Here is a 17157-nt window from a genome sequence, read left to right on the forward strand (position 1 = left end):
CTTTTCTTTCTCTCTCCTTCTCTTCTTTCTTCTTTCTCTTCTCTCTCTTCTTCCTCTCTTCTTCTTTTCTTTTTTCTTCTCTTTCTTTTTTCTTTTCTCTCTCCTCTCTCTCTTTTTTCCTCTCCTTCCTTTTCTCTTCTATTTTCTTTTTCTTTCTCTCTTCTCTTCTCTTCTTCCTTCTCTTTCTTGCTCTTTCTTTCTTTTTCTCTCTCTTTTTTCCTTTTCTTTTCTCCTCTTCTCTCCTTTTTTTCTTCCTTCTTCTTTTCTTTTCTCCTCTTTCTTTTTTTCTCTTTCTCTCTTTTTCTTTCTTTCTCTTATTCTCTCTCTATTACTTTCTTTCTCTTTCTTCTTCCTCTTTCTTCTTTCTTTTCTCTCTCTCTTTCTTTCTTTTTACTCTTTTCTTCTCCTTTTCTCTCTTTCTTTCTTTTACCCTCTTCTTTCTTCTTTCTCTTCTCTCTCCCTGCTTCTTTCTGTTCTTCTTTCTCTTCTTCTCTTTCTTCTCTTCCCTCTTTTCTCTCTCTCTCTCTATCCTTGTTTCTCTGTCTCTCTCTTCTTTTTTCTCTTCTTTTTCTTTCTGTCTTTCTTTCTCTCTTCTGCCTTTCTGCCCTCTTCTCTTTCTTCTTTCTCTCTTCTCTTCTCTTTCTTTTATTTTTCGTCTTTCTCATTCTTCTTCTTCTTCTCTTGCTTTCTGCTATCATTTTTTTCTCTCTCTCTCTTCTCTTTTCTCTCTCTTCTCTCTCTTTTTTTCTTACTTCTTTCTCTTTCTCTCTTCTCTTCTTCTTCCTTTCTTCTCTTCTTTCTTCTCTTTTCTCTCTTTCTTTCTTTCTCTCTTTCTCTTTTCTCTCTTCTCTCTTTTCTGTCTTTTTCTTTATTCTTTTCTCTTTCTATTCTTCTCTTCTCTTCTACTTCTCTTTTCTCTCTTTTCTCTGTTTTTCTTCTCTTTTCTCTTTCTTCTTTCTTTTTTTTTTTTATTTCCCCTTTCTCTTCTTCTCTTTCTTTTCTGTCCTCATTTGCGTGTTTTAGACCATTGTTTATTCTCCTGGAGACACATCCACAAGTCTTTTGAGAAACCTGCCAACTATAGTTAATGCTGATAGTATCTTTCAAGTAACGAACGCATGCGAGTCCCATTGGGATATAGACAATGCATTTAACTTAACATTATCTAATCCAGACTCCCTCCTAAGAGCCATCAAGATTTGGTCTAACCCTGAACTTTAGCCTGGAGCCATTTACTAAAACCTTTCCTTAAACATTACATGAATAATTTGTTCATACCATATCATTATCTATGCTGATCATAATCCTACTTACATTGATGAGCGAGATTCTTTTGAGCTACAATAGTACTCTTAATAATTAACTACCTTTTAAGATAGGTTGTTTTCCTCAAGAACTGTTCTTTATCCTAAAGACATCCAATTAAATATAAATCTGAATTCTTTATTAAAACAAGATATTGATTTTTATCCCCTCCTAGGCCAACTCTTGCTCTCACTTCATCATCTTTGCAAAACTGGATGCATAGTTTACGATTGTAAGTTACACTGCCAAGTGAACACAAGTGAGCGAAAGTTCAAAAATTAGCTCTCTGCGTAATCGGCAGTTGTCTTTTGTAACAAATCTTCCTCTTCTCTTCCCTTCTCTGCTTCTGCCTTTTTGCTCTCTTGCCTGTGAGTCTACTGAGTGGTGTGTGATGTCGCCACGGCGAGCTAATACTACCTGCCTCCGTACTGCGCTTTGTTCTTCTGTTCTCTTCGCTCGCGAATCAACTCTCTTTTAATAACCTATGGCTCCAGCGTACCCTGCAATGTGATGACTACGTATGGGGAGTAGAGGTTTACAGGTGCCCACTTCATCCACTTCCTGAAGTGGCTGGCACAAGTCCACAGTACTGCCCTGTCCGTCATAAAATCCCCTACCATGCACCACCTAGCCAAGAGCAGAGGATGAGTGCCGAACCTACTTCTGTTTGTTCCAAGTATTGTGCAGGATGATGTGTCTGTTAGATTATTCTTGCCTTGGGCCATAGTCTTCCCCGGCACGAGAAGTTAACTACGTGTCTGTAAGTTTCCTGGGTATTTTTATTTCGCTTTTTAATAGATGCACTACTATTTTGCCCTTTTCCCAGTCTTCTGGTAAATCTCTCCCGTCTCCCATGACCTTCCCAAGAAAAATAGCTAGAGGCTCAGATACCTCCCTATTAACTCATTGTATTCTAGGATGCAATCTCATCAAGCTCAGGCCCTGGTGACTTGCGGGCATCTAACTTTTCTAAGTGATTTTTAACTTGCTCTTTTTTTATTTTATCTTCTAAACCTACCCCCTTCCCATAAGCATTCACTATGTTAGACATACATCACTTATGAAAAGTTGTACAGAGATTTGGTTGTGGAAAGCAAAATATATCAATGAAAGCGGAGTGTCCCTCAGTAATATGAGAATTAGATGGATTGTATTTTCTAAATGGACAACCAATTAGAAAAGTATTTGTTGCTTTCCCTGCTAAAGCCGTGTCATAACCTTGCTGCTGGCATCCTGTGTGCCTATAATCACTCAGGATTCCTGACTTCTGCAGAGTGGATATTTTGGAATCTCTGATCCATTAAGTAAAAGGTTTAGACTAAGACACAACTTTTATTTAAAAAAAATCCTGGCCGAGGATCCTACTCCATGTGGTTGCCCAATTGACTGAGCTTCTGCACCCCCTAGTGGTCAAATTTAAAGCAAGAGAGACAGGTTTGGTGAGGTGCAAAACTTTTCTTCTCTTGCCAACAGAAGTTGGTCCAATAAAAGATATGACTTCCCCCACCTCTCTAATATCCCGAGACCAACATGGCTTCAACAGCACTGTATCATGGAAAAGCATGGTCATCAAATCCGGCCCACTGCACTAAGGGAGGACCAAGAAAACCTAGACCATCCCTCTCCACCCTTTTTCTTAAAAATCTCCAGGGATGGGGATTCCACAACCTCCCTGGGAAGTCTGTTCCGGAGCTTATCTCCACTGAGAGTTATTATAAAGTTCTTCCTAATGTCTAACCTACATCTCCTTTGCTGCACATTAAGCCCATTGCTTCTGATCCTATCTTCAGTGGACATAGAGAACACATGATCCCTGTTCTTTTTGTAACAGCCCCTCACGTATCTGAAGTCTGTTATCAGGTCCCCTCTCAGTCTGCTCTTCTCCACACTAAACATGCCCCGTTTTGGTTTTTTTTAACTTTCCTCGTAGTTCAGATTTTCTAAACCTTGGATCATTTTTGTTGCTCTCCTCTGGCCTCTCTCCAGTCTGTCCACATCTTCCCTCGAACACGGCACCTTGAATTTGGCACAGTACTCCAGCGGAGGCCTTATCGGTGCCGAGTAGAGCAGGCCAGTTACCTTCGATGTCTTACATACGACACTCCTGTTCACACACCTAGAATGATACAAGTGATATCGTGTTAAAGAAATAAGCCAGTCACAGTGTGGGGTTAGACTGTGTCCCCATGCTTGTCTCCAGCCACCTTCATTTAAAGACAGAACATACGCTTGCTATGAGTTCTTTGAATTCAATTCATTGCTGATAAATGCAAAGTAATGCACACTGGAAAATATAATCCCAACTATACATATAAAACGATAGGGTCTAAATTAGCTGTTACCACTCAAGAGCGAGATCTTGGAGTCATTGTGGATAGTTCTCTGAAAACATCCACTCAATGGATGTTTTGACAGCGGCAGTGAAAAAGCAAACAGAATGTTGGGAATCATTAAGAAGGGGATAGATAATTAGAAAATATGTTGCCTTTATATAAATCCATGGTATGCCCACATGCAGATATGGTCACCCCATCTCAAAAAAGATGTATTGGAATTGGAAAATGTTCAGAAAAGGGCAACAAAAATTATTAGGGATATGGAACACCTTCCATATGAGGAGAGATTAATAAGACTGAGATTTTTCAGCTTGGAAAAGAGACGACTAAGTGGGGATATGATAGAGGTCTATAAAATCATGACTAGTGGAATGGAGAAAGTAAATAAGGAAGTGTTGTTTACTCTTCATAACACAAGAACTCGGGGCCACCATGTGAAATTAATAGGCAGCAGGTTTAAAACAAAAGGAAGTACCCAGTAATTTTTTCACACAACGCATAGTCCAGCTGTGGAACTCCTTGCCAGAAGACGTTGTGAAGGCCAAGACTATAACATGGTTCAAAAAAGAACTAGATTCAGGCAGTCTTCAGACTTACGACACAATTGGTTCCTGAAAATTGCGTCGTACGTCGAAATGTTGTAACTCGGAACCACAGTCCACTCCAGTGAGGGGCCAAATGTCGTAAAGTTGAAACCAATTGTTGTAAGTCAAATCAGAGTGTCAATTTAGAAACATCGTAAGTGCCATTTGGTGTAAGTCGAACGTCATAAAGTCAAGGACTGCCTGTAAATTCGTGGAGGATAGGTCCATCGATGGCTATTAGCCAGGATGGGCAGGGATGGTGTCCCTATCCTCTGTTTGCCAGAAGCTGGGAATGGGCGACAGGGGATGGATCACTTGATGATTATCTGTTCTGTTCATTCCCTTTGGGGCATCTGGCATTGGCCACTGTCGGCAGACAGGATACTGGGCTAGATGGACGCTTGGTCTGACTCGGTCTGGCTGTTCTTGTGTATGAAATATCAACTATCCAGTTCTCTGTTTGAAAGGCACTTTCAGAATGAGGAGTCCAATGCCAGGCCTTTAGATAAATGTCTGTTTTCAGAAGTGCTAGTCACCCCTACGGTGTGTCAGTTCAGCCCAGATGTTGCAGAAGTTCCACAGCCACGCAGGCTGCAAGGGAAATCAGATTGATTGACCAGGTCTGGGCTAATTGTCCTGAAATTCAGGAGTCTTCTGTATTCCAGCACTGAAGATTACCCTATGTTAGGAGTGACTCTGCAGGAAGCAGGGGGGTGCAGGGGTTGGTTTTATTATCCCAGATGGTCATTTTGCTGACTTTAGAACTGCTCCCGCATTGAGCAATGTGGACCAGGCTGGAGCAGGCAGTTTAAAGTCACCACACCTGCTGCAGGACATCATGCAGGGCCATGCTTCCTTGGGGCTTGCCAGTCTCCCATTGCAGTGATTGAATGTGAATTCAGCCAGGCTAGACTGCAGCAGCATCAGGGTCAGGTTTGCTTTATATGTTGTTTATATAGTAGCCACAAGACGTAAGTTATCCCAACCCAGCTTCAGCCATCTCTGAATATTATCTGGCCCCATCAGAAATTACATGCGTCTTCAGAAGAGGAGGACGAGGAACATTACTCGTGTTTCATAGATTCCTGGTTTCCTTCTGGCCTTGGAACCTTTGTGATCATCTTGTCTGACCCATGCATAGCACAGACCAGAGAACTGCCCCAAAAATAATTCCCAGAGCAGATCTTTTAGAAAAACATCCCATCTTAATTAAAAATGGTCAGTGATGGAAAATCCACCACTATCCTTGGTAAATTAACCATTGGAGCAGTTACTCTCACTGTTAGAAATGTCTGCCTTATTTCCTTGTATGCAGTCAGAGTGTGAAGGTCAACCGGATCTCACTGAAGGGACATCTAACTATTACCAAGTTTGAGCACAGCTGATTTGCAATGACTGAGTGTGTTGCATTGAATTTTGCACAGATTTTACACACTGCCTCATCTTTTCTAGATTAATCTTCTGCAACTGGGTGGAGCCCTTCTTCTGGAGCTAAATGCCTATCTTGGTACTAAGTTTTTGAGTATCCTGGAGCTATCCAGAGAGATCCATTAAAGTCAAGGGCCTGAACTGATGGGAATCCAGGGCAACACAAGAGATATACAGTGTGCTGGTTCTTTGCCATGAGTCTAAATGCTGGTTGTGTTTGCAATGTTTTACCTGGGTTTTTTTACAGGCCTCTATCAAGCCAAAGTGTGGGCGCATGATCAGCTTCTCATCCGGCGGGGAGAACCCCCATGGGGTCAAAGCAGTCACCAAAGGCCAGCGGTGTGCTGTGGCCCTCTGGTTCACTTTGGACCCACTTTACAGAGAGCTGGTGAGTTCTTCCATCGTGACAGCAGCAGAGAGAGTCACGAATAGCACGGGGCGGAGCTAGTGAAAAACCAGGGAGCTCTGTCATGTGCAGCAGAGAAGCCCCTCTGCCTAGCCCCAAAGATGCCTGCCCTAGGCAGCGGTGGTGTGCCTGCCTCGGAATCAGGGGATGTTTCCCTAGTTAGGTGGAACCCATTCTCAGGGCCTTGGGTGCTGTCATGCTGAACAGAGCATAGTGTTAGGGGTGGAAAGGGACTTTGGGGATCAACCAGCTTCCCCCAAGCAAAACGAACCCTTCCCCCCGCCCCCAGTGAATGCAATAAATGCATTGTAGCAGCCCTGGACTGGAAGTCAGGAGATCTGGATTGAGCTGTGTGACCTTCACTTCTCTGGGCCCCAGTTCCCATCTGAGCCCCTCTGAGGCAGGACAGGGGCTTGTGTCAATAAATTTGGCCATGTTTGGGAGCTGCCTATTATGACACGGGGAGGGGGGGTGGCATGGAGGGCTGGGCAGAATGTGGTTATACTGAAACTTCCACTTAGAGGGTCCCAGGTCTTTGTGTAACCCACTAGCTGGTGTGATGTCTATGTCCCTTGCTGTGCCTGGTCTGAGGGGGTGAGTCTGTTACAGCCACACCCACAGAGCTGGGCTCGTTGGCTCAAGCTGTAGAGATTCGTGCACTTTGTTCTGGAAGTCGTAGAGTGTAAGGGCAGACGGGACCACCAGATAATCCAGGCTGACCTCTGGTATCTCCCAAGCTACCAACACCACCCAGTCACCCCCTGGGTTGGGCCAAGATGGCAGCCATCACACATGCACCAGTCAAGTCCTGGGAATAATCCTTGAAGGGGACTGGCCTGGTGCATAGCACTGGTGCTGGGCTTTCCCCAGAGGGGACTGTCACCCTAGAAGAGGATTTGTTGTATTGGATCAGATCAGTGGTTCCTCAGGTCCGTCCTGCCCCAAGCATGACAAAGCGCTTCAGAAGAACACAAAACCCATAGTGCACCTGGCCCGTTGTGCCCTGTTGTGGGCCAGGGGCTACAAGCTCCTTCCTCGCCCTGTAATGTGTATTGGCTCGAAGCCTGGGCTGCCTCTACCCACATGAATCTGAGCTTCCAGAGCTGCCTCTGTCACTGACAGGCATCCAGACTGGGGGTGGGATTTTCAAAGGTCTTCAGAGAGTGAGCTGCATGAGACCCAGGGAAAGGAGTTCCTTGTTCCCTCCAGCACTTCTGAAAATCTGCCCTTGTCTCTTGTAGCAATGCCGTATCGGTCGTTCCCAGCGTGAGGGAGGTGTGCAGGGGCGGAGGGAAAGCTCACAGCTCTGCGATTAACCAGCCCTACCTCCCAAGGGCTGTCTATACTGCAGCTGGGGGTGCAAATGGCGCCTCGTGCAGACCTGCGCGGCATGTGCTCCAGCTAGCTCACTGTACATGGCTGTGAGGGCACTGCAGCGTGGCCTTCACAAGCGAGTGCGTCCCGGGCTTGTACTGCTGTTTGTAGTGAGCTAGCCAGGTCCATCTGCACAAGCCACCGGTCACACCCCAGGCTGCAGTGTCTGGTTTTTTTTCTAGACCCAAATTCACCTTGCAATTCTGGTGTCCTCTCACCTCCTGTTTCTGTAACTTTTTTCCTCCTCCAAAGATTGGCTCCCACCAGTGAGCGCACAGACGGGTCAGGATGCTAAAGGAAATGGATTTGAGCTAAATGCCCAGAGGGTTTCCCATGTGACCCTTGCATGGGCTGCGTTTTTGGCCAGGTTTCGAAACAGGGCCTGCAATCTGGGACTGGCTCTGAGGGCATCTCTACACTGCAGACAGACACCTGTGGGTTGCAGGCTAAGGTCTGGGAGACTCCCAGCCTGAGCATGAACATCTATGCTGCAGTTAACCCACCTCTTAGCTCGAGCCCCCCCCCAAGCCCAAGTTGGCTGGCAGGGGTCAGCTGCACGTTCTTAATTGCAGTGTAGACAGAACCTTGGAGCGATGTTTCTGCTGAGCATTAGTGACACCTAGTGGACAATTCAGTTAATGACCAGTATCTCCTTGAAAAGCCAGAGCGCACCCCTGCTTTGTGAGCGCACGGTGCTTTCAGCCAGGGATCTTAAAGCCCTTAACAATCTTTAGTTACTTCAGCCTGGTGGGGCCCTTTCCACTGATGGCAAAATTCTGGTAAGGGGGGTTAGACAGCTCCCCCAGGGCACACAAGCAAGTCATTAGCAAAACAGAATAAAGCCCAGGAGCTCTGACACCGAGTCTACTAATCCAGTTGTTAGATGGTGCTGCTGCTTTCTGGGTTCCTGGGGTCTGGCAACCACAGCCTGTCCATCCCGTGGGGCCTTGGTTTAGGACACATGGACATGGCGGCGCTGTCGTTATTTGTGTTACAGTAGCACTACAGGCCCTGTTGTGCTACGTGCTATACGTGCATCGGACGAGATCTGCCCCAGAGAGCTTAAAATTGAAATTGACTGTCTTGCCTAAGGGTGAGATGGGGAAACTGAGGCACGGAGCAGTCATGTGACCTCCCCAAGGTCATACAGCAAGGTTGTGGCAGAGCTGAGAATGGCTCTCCCAAGTGCCAGCTTAGTGCCCAATCCATTTGACTGCACCATGTCCCCAGGTGAGTTGTGCCTAGGTCTTATACTGGCCTTCTGTGCCAGGATGAATTTCCTCCTTGATGGAGAAATAGCTCAGAGATGAGAGGAGCCACCGACTCTGCTGTTGCTGTTTATTCCTCCTTCTCTTCTCTGCAGGAGCGAATCCAGGCAGACGAAGTGATAGCGATGTTAGACCAAGAGCATCTAGGAGCCAGCGACCTGAACATCAACCCAAAGGATGAGCTCTAAACTAGGCCAAGGACTTTCGATTAAATATTTATTTAATATTGTTAATCCGATTAGAGCCCTTTTATTTTTATACAGAGCCTCGGTATAAATTAACTGGTTAATATGAACATGGCGCCTGTGTTTTGGCACAGCTCCCTCTGGGCCCCATATGCGCACCTCTCCCTGCTGGGGCTGACTCTTCCTGCTGCATTCACTGGCCTTTCCCAGCACTTTTTCGGGTCCCTCTATTCCCCAGACAGGCTCTCTTCCCAAGGCGCTCTCCTCAGACCCAGACAAGGAGAACATCGAGTGAGGGTTCCTGGAGGATCATACGGCCTATTCTCGGCAGGGCGGTGACTGCAGATTGGGGGGAACTGTACAGTTCTTTCGTTGTCCTGGGCTTGTGCAGTGTGGATCAGACCTGGCTGGATTTTTTTGTGTGTGGTGTCTCCTCTTCCAAAGCCATTCGCCATTTGAGGAGTTAGGTCTGAATCCTGCTCTGGGAAATGTACAGGCTCCTGGTTCGTGGCCTGGATCTGGCCATGCATTGCTGAGCACAGCCAGGTGGTTGGAATTGTCCTTTAAGAAATCATGTCCGCTGAGCAGAAGATGGAATTGCTCTGCAGAGGGCTCCCAGCAAAGTAGTGTGATGAAAAGGAGACTAAGCCAAGCAGCTTGATTTCCAGCTGCTCCACAGTGAGAGTGGCACTCAGTGACTGCATTTTCCCCATTAACAGCTTGGGGCACAGGAAAGGAACTCCCTCTTGCTGTCAAGTTTGGGGTTCTGGGGCAGGAGCTGGTGCCGCTACTGGTGAAATTTCAGGTTAGAATTCCCCAGGCCCCTGCAGAACAGTGTCTGACAGTGTCACGGATGTAATGGTGACATGCTCTGGGGTGTGCATTTTGCATCTGTTCATGGGCAAGATACTGTAGCTACATCCTCTCCTGGAGAGTGAGTGCGTGCCCTGCCCCAGCAAAAGCTGTTTATGCTCCTGTCGGTGTTATGTGCTTTCTGCGTTCTTCACTTGAAGTGTAATGCCCTGAAGGATCTGGCTTCTTCTGGGGGCAGCAGGGGTTGTTTATTAAGCTCATGAGCTCTGGTAGGCCACTAAGTCCGTACTTTGCTGTGTCGTTGTCTTCTCCACTCATAGGGTGACTATATAACCCTGGGGTCAGGATGGGAGGGTTATAGGATCAGATCCTCAGCTTCTCTAAATCACTGAAGCCAGTGAGGATCCTGACCCTCAGTGCTGGCCCCATGCACAGGGGTGATTCTGACCCCAATCAATCAGCTGCAAAGCAAAGAGCGCCTTGGCAGGCTGGGGACTGTGGGGTAGGGTTCCCAGTGCTACCATCCCTTTGCGAAACAGTGCTGCTGGGAGCTTGCCCGGTGCTTGGCCCTTGCCCCTTCACCTCCCCCCCCGCTGGCATTTCAAGGGCATTGGGAATCTGACCCCATTCACTTGTTCTCTCTCCTCTATAACGTAGCTAATGCTGAACCTGCCCTAAGTTTTCCTATTCTGCAGCAGTGCCTTCCTCCTCCCGGCTGAAAAGCCCTTCCTCAGGGCTTGTCTGCTTCCAAAGCCGCCACCTCGTCGGGGAGGGGAACTGGTGCTCATGCACCAGTGTTCAGATCGACGTCTGTCCAAATGCCCAGCGGCTTCATCCCTTAGCGCAGGAGTGGAGCCACCTTAGTGCGGGCTGCTCCTGGCTGCAGGTTGATTACGTGACCAGCCCCCAAATGGGTCGCAGATACATACTTGCAAGGGAAGAAGGGTGTTTACCGCATGCCCCTCAGCCAGAATTTGCTGCCACCTTCCTGCTGAGGCTGGGAGGGGGCAACTTCCCTCAGCCCACTTGCTACGTAACCATGCAAACGGCCAGCCTTCCCTCTGGCCCTGCTTCCCAAGGGTTCTTGCCCCAGCCCCCGATCTGGGGGATCAACTTTTTGTTCTGGCAGTAAGACTGAGTCAGCGTGCAGGTGTGGTAGGTTCCCTCCAATGTGCTGCGAGGCTGTTGCAAACCTTCAGCCTGTTTCTTTTCTAATATCCCAGCCTCCCTGTAAAGTCTCTTCCAGACCCGGGGTGCCCTGTTCAGCCGGCAGCAGTGCAGGAGCAATGGCATTTACGTCCATACAGGTGAGCTCTGTGAGCTGCTGCCACACACTGACCCCTGGTGCCTAGTTTATTAAATCAGCAAACACTGCGTCTATGTTGTTCAAGTGGGTTTACGCAGCTTTCCCCCTTCATTAACGCATACCTGCTATTAACACTAGCTCCTGCCCTGTCTGTGCTGGGGTTGGGGGCCAATGGCTTACCCTGCCACCGCAAGTCCCAGGAGCCCTAAACCACCCCCAGCTCCCCTGGTCTGTACCCACCTGCTGCGCACTCCATTTCTCATTGCCGCCGAGGCCAGCAGGGCCCAGTCCTATCTACATGCATCTCCATTGGTTCCTGCAGCGTCCAGCCGGCCGGCGAGGAAAGGAACAACACGTCAGATGCACTATCGCACTCCCATTGCAGGTTGTGATTTGGCTGGTGCTATTTTGCTACTAGCTAGAGAACTGTGTCTAGACCCAGGGGAATAAACTAAACACAGGTTACAGCCTTGGCCTCGGGTAATTTATCCAGACAGGGCCTTTAGCCGCTGGGAGGAGGCCTCCCTCCAGGAAGCAGTGGTTTTTGCATTTGCAGTGGTAGCTTGTTCGCACAGCTGTAACTTAACTTTCTCAGGTTATTCGAGCTGACCCAGTTTTCTCAGTGACACTGGGTGTGGCCCCTGGGGTTTGGAAAAGGCGTTGAGCACTGTAGCTTGTTAGTTCCTTATTAACTTAGCCAGACCCCTCTTAGTACTGAAAACAGCAGCTAGGACAGGTTTAGCAGAGTCTGAGTTATGTCTGCAAAAGAGCCTAAAGGAATCGTATTATCAGCCAAATGGCCACAAGAAGGTACGGAGTTGGCTGCCAGGCAGGGTGTTTGCGTTTGGGTGGGGATGCGACAGCCGAAAGACAGCGCTGAGCTATATTACTCAGAAAAGTTTGAGTCAAGTGGGATGGTCCTTTTTCTTCCCATCATTTATCCAGCCCAGGCCTCCCTGCAGCAATCTGCCCGCTCCTGTAGCTGGGGCGTGGTGCCGTTCCCCTCTGGGTTTTTGTGTCTCCCAGAGGGATTTATGATGCCTTATCGTGTTGCTGGACCTCAGCCATAAGAACCCTTTGCACTTAGTGAGACTCCCCTCTGAGGGTCTCAGAGCACTTTAGAGACAGGACATTGGTAAGTAAATGTCTCTCACTTGAGTTGCAGTGCAGTGAAGGCCCCCATCATCAGAGCTACATCAGTGCCTAACTCCCTTTGCAATGGCCAACCAAGGACGCAAAGGCAGGACCATGAGGGAAGTGCTGCTTGAATCTGTACGCTGTAGGGAGTGGGCCTCTCCTTGGCAGGCTTGGAAAAACCGCCTCTGCTGCTTGGCAACCAGTGATCTATTTACAACACTCGTTCCCCACACGTCCCACTGCGCAGAGCAGATTGAAAGGGCCACTAGCAGCAGGGCAGTTGGATGAGAGATGTGAGGGGAGGCTGCAGGAGCCAAGTTGCCCAGCCCGATGGCCACCCCCAGAACAGAGGAGCCGGCACATCCAGAGGGGTTGGTCAGCTTTGCCTTACAGATCCTGGGTGGCTACAAAGCGCAGCATTGCAAAGCTGGGCTGTGTCTAGGGAAAAATGAGTGAGTTTACAGCAGCCGTTGCTAGCACCCCCGTACTAAGCCCCACTTTTGCCCCAGCGTGGATGCAGTGCCAGCCATCAGCCTGATCCCAGCTGCTCATGTTCTGGTGGGAACCTCAACTGCCAGCTGAGAGAGAAATGTTTTCTGTGAGTTTTCAATTAAAAAATAAATCTCAAATGGTGATTTTTCAGTGTCAATGTGCTCCAGTACCAATGGCAGCAACCGGGGACAGGCTCCCTTGGCCTAACAAAGCCACAACGGGGTGGTACCTGGCCTGAGGCTCTGGGATTGGGAGCAATCCTAGTCACTGCCCTCATCAGCCACCCCTCTACATCCCAGCATCCAGCCAGCTCCCCAGGCAGAATGGGGACCAACTCAGGTGCTGGGAGCAAGGTGGAGGAAATGGCCTTGCCCCCACATGCCAGCTCTCACCTCTTAGAACGTGGCTCCAGCACATACATGCCACAGCCCCGGGGCATATAACCACCGCCCACAGCTACCCCGAGCCCAGTCCCAGCCCAGTGCTAACACCAATTGAGCTGGTACACAGGTTTTAATCTGGGAAAAGCTGAACCGCAGAAGGTCAGTTAGCTGGCCACTCCCCCAGAATAGCCACAATTTAGAGTAAAGGCGTGTGTGCGGGGTGGGGTGGGGGGAATGTCACCCTGAAGGATCCCAACCCTACTGATTAGTTAGGGCAGCGCTTGAATGGGGCTTGTGTGGTTGCAGCGCAGCGCTGGGAGAGAGCTCTGCCAGGGCTCGAAACCTCCACCCCCCATGAGGTGCATAGCGCCCAGCGCTGGGAGCAGGACTCGACCCTGCCAGCGCTGAGGCACTGTCTATACTGGCGCTGTTCAGCGCTGAAACGTGTTGCTCTCAGGGGGTGTTTTTTCACACCCCTGAGCGAGAAAGTAGCAGCACTGTAAAGCGCCAGTGTAGACAAGCCAGGATTGCTCCAGCAGATGCCAATAGAAAAAGCTCCCCTAGCACAGAGTTCAACAGGAACCAGACCAGGCGCTTGCATATGTTTTGGTCCCAGGTGAGAAGAAGAGAAGCAGCATTGCAGCTAGACTGAGACCTGGTCTACACTACGCATTTAAACCGAATTTAGCAGCGTTAAACCGATTTAACCCTGCACCCGTCCACACAACGAGGCCCTTAATATTGATATAAAGGGCTCTTTAAACTGGTTTCTGTACTCCTCCCCGACGAGAGGAGTAGCGCTGAAATCGGTATTGCCATGTCGGATTAGGGTTAGTGTGGCCGCAAATCGATGGTATTGGCCTCCGGGCAGCAGGGCCGGCTTTAGGAAGTGAGGGGGCCCCTGCAGGGATGACTTAAAAAAAAAGTCAAAAAACACATGGGGCTTGTACTCACCGGGTGGTGCTCTGAGTCTTTGGCGGCACTTCGGTGGTGAGTCCTTCACTCGCTCCAGGTCTTTGGCAGCACTGAAGGACCCACCTCCAAAGTGCCGCTGAAGACCCAAAGCGCCTCCAGGTGAGTAAAAATTAAAAAGGTGCCTCTAGCCAGGGAAGGGATTCTCACTGGGCATGGGGCCCTCTTAGGAATGGGGCCTGATTCGGGGGAGTTGGTGGAATAGACCTAAAGCCGGCCCTGCCAGGCGGTATCCCACAGTGCACCATTGTGACCGCTCTGGAAAGCCATCTGAACTCGGCTGCAGTGGCCAGGTAGACAGGAAAAGCCCTGTGAACTTTTGAATTACATTTCCTGCTTGCCCAGCATGGCGCTCTGATCAGCACGGGTGGCAATGCAGTCCCAAATCCAAAAAGAACTCCAGCATGGACCGTACGGGAGATACTGGATCTGATCGCTGTATGGGGAGACAAATCTGTTTTATCAGAGCGCCGTTCCAGAAGACGAAATGCCAAAGCATTTGAAAAAAATCTCCAGGCTATGATAGACAGAGGTCACAGCAGGGACTCAACACAGTGCAGTGTGACAAGCGTAATGGGAACGCCAAAGAATCAAATGGATGCTCATGGAGGGAGGGAGGGGGTACTGAGGACTCCAGCTATCCCACAGTCCCCGCAGTCTATGAAAAGCATTTGCATTCTTGGCTGAGCCCCCAGTGCCTGTAGGGTCAAACACATTGTCCAGGCTGGTTCAGGGTATAGCCGTTAATTTACCCCCCTCCCTGCTCCGTGAAAGAAAAGGGAAAAAAATCGTTTCTTGACTTTTTTTCAGTGTCACTGTTTGTCTACTGCATGCTGCTGGTAGATGCGATGCTGCGGCACTGAACAGCAGCATCTTCTCCTCTCCCTGGTGGCAGATGGTACAGTACAAAATGACTGATAGCCCTCCTCCTCCTCCTCATTCTGTGAGTGCTCCTGGCTGGCCTTGGTGAGGTTGGCTGGGGGCGCCTGGGTAAAAATAGGAATGACTCCCAATCGCTCCCGGCAGGTGGTACAGAACAGCTGGTAACAGTCTACATCATGGCAACTGGGGGCTGAGCTCCATCAGCCCCCCGCTTTCTTGTCTAAAAAAAAGATTCTGTACTGCCTGGACTATCATAGCAGTGGGAGGCTGGGTTTCTCTCCCCCACCACCATTTAAATGTCCTGCCTGGGCTATCATAGCAGCTGGAGGCTGCCTCCCCCTCATTTTATCTCACTAAAAAGTCAGTGTTTCTTATTCCTGCATTCTTTATTACTTCATCACACAAATGGGGGGACCCTGGAATGGTAGCCCAGGAGGGTTGGGGAAGGAGGGAAGCAATGGGTGGGGTTGTTGCAGGGGCAACCCCTAGAATAGCATGCAGCTCATCATTTCTGTGGGATCTGACATGGAGCAGCTGTGCTCTCTGGTTCTCTGGTACACTGGTTCTCTAGTACAGTTACCCCATATTTTAGGCAGGACTGACTATTTTTACATAAAACATAAAGGAGGGAATGACCTGAGGAGTCATTCCTATTTTTGTCTTTACGCCCCCCAGCTGACCTCAGTGAAGCCAGCCAGAAGCATCCATGACAGCAGCAGACGGTACAGAACAACTGATAACCATCATGTCTTCACCAATTTACAATAGCATGGCAGATGGTACAGAACAACTGGTCACCGTCTCTGCTACCTTGCAAAGGCAAATGAATGCTGCTGTGTAGCGCTGCAGTCCCGCCTCTGTCAGCAGCATCCAGCACACATACAGTGACAGTGACAAAAGGCAAAACGGGCTCAATGGTTGCCATGCTATGCCAGGGTAATCCAGGGGAAAAGGGTGCAAAATGATTGTCTGCCGTTGCTTTCACGGAGGAAGGCATGAGTGACAACATTTACCCAGAATCACCGTGACACTGTTTTTGCTCCATCATGCACTGGGATCTCAACCCAGAATTCCAATGGGCAGGGGGAAACTGCAGGAACTATGGGATAGCTACCCACAGTGCAATGCTCCGGAAATCGGCGCTAGCCTCGGTACATGGATGCACACCGCCAAATTATTGTGCTTTGTGTGGCCACGTGCACGTAACTTTATACAATCTGTTTTACAAAACCGGTTTATGTAAAATCGGAATAATCCTGTAGTGTAGACGTACCCTGAGAGATTCATGCACATGCTGCCAGCCAGAGGGATGGAAACAAAGTCTGCAACGCAGGTGTGGCTAGGAAGGGCGAGAATCTGCTAATGAGGTTTCTGGGGTGGTTTCAGAGAATGAGCTCAGCATTCATGGTTATTGCCTGGCTTCAGAAGGTTAGCGCATGGGGTGCTAAAGGTGGGCTCACTGTCACCCCATCAGGCTGTCACGGTGAGTGGACGAAGTGCTAAGCAGCTTCTGTAGCCCATGGGAGTTCACGAGGGTCCTGAGTGCCCCACACGGTCAGCTTGACATACCTGCTGCTTATTGCTGTCGGCACATCACAGGCTGCACAGAGGAGATACACACAACAGGCAGCCACTCACCAGTGCTAGCGTTTCTACCATGCTAGTGCAGCACTACTCTCCTCTCCAGGGCCCAGCGTTCCCAGCCTGCCTTCAGCTGTGCTCCAGCCACACTCTGAAGCCCTGGGGAGCAATGCAATTACTCACATGCTTAGAGGTCAGGCCATGTTAAGTGCTTTGTTGGCTTGGAGCCTTCACTCACAGGCTAGAAAATGCTGTCATTCTACTCTGCTTTCTGTGGCCATCACACACCGGAAAAAGGCCAGACTGTCGCTGATTAGAGCCATTCGCAGCCTGGGCAGGGCAGGGGGCAGTGCGGTGAAGACTGAGGGCCCAGAGTCTCAAAGGGAGTCAGGTGAGTTCATTGGCAGTTGTGTGCCCGTGTGATGCTGGGCCCAGGTTCAGAACTACAGGTTGAGTGGCAAGGTCAGAGGAGATGTGCAGTCTGAAGTCATAGCCATAAATGGGTTAGCACAAAGCTTATTACTGTTTGTGATTCAGTTGCAGCCCCTCTGGGGCTCAGAGCTCCTTTGTGCTGCATGCTACACATCCATGCACGGCGAGCCAGCCCCGTCCCAAAGAGCGGTCACTGTAATGCGCCAAGACAAAGAGTGGACGTGACTCGCTAGGTCAGTACCAGAGCCTGAAAATAAAACTCCCGGCTCCTGC

The 17157-nt window shown here is 49.2% G+C and overlaps 1 protein-coding gene across 2 annotated transcripts in view; it reads left to right on the forward strand.

Moving 5' to 3' along the window:
- The window catches only part of P3H2 (prolyl 3-hydroxylase 2), a 115879-nt gene extending 106914 nt beyond the window's left edge, over positions 1-8965 (forward strand). For both annotated transcript variants that reach the window (XM_032777331.1, XM_075068322.1), the window contains exons 14-15: positions 5901-6041; positions 8797-8965. In XM_032777331.1, coding sequence (XP_032633222.1) covers positions 5901-6041; positions 8797-8889 — 234 coding nt within the window. In that variant the 3' untranslated portion in view covers positions 8890-8965. The remainder of the gene's footprint in view (positions 1-5900; positions 6042-8796) is intronic.
- The last annotated feature ends 8192 nt before the right edge of the window (positions 8966-17157 follow it).

The sequence above is a fragment of the Chelonoidis abingdonii genome, chromosome 8 (genome assembly GCF_003597395.2).
Source record: "Chelonoidis abingdonii isolate Lonesome George chromosome 8, CheloAbing_2.0, whole genome shotgun sequence".
In the NCBI taxonomy this organism is placed as follows: domain Eukaryota; kingdom Metazoa; phylum Chordata; order Testudines; family Testudinidae; genus Chelonoidis; species Chelonoidis abingdonii.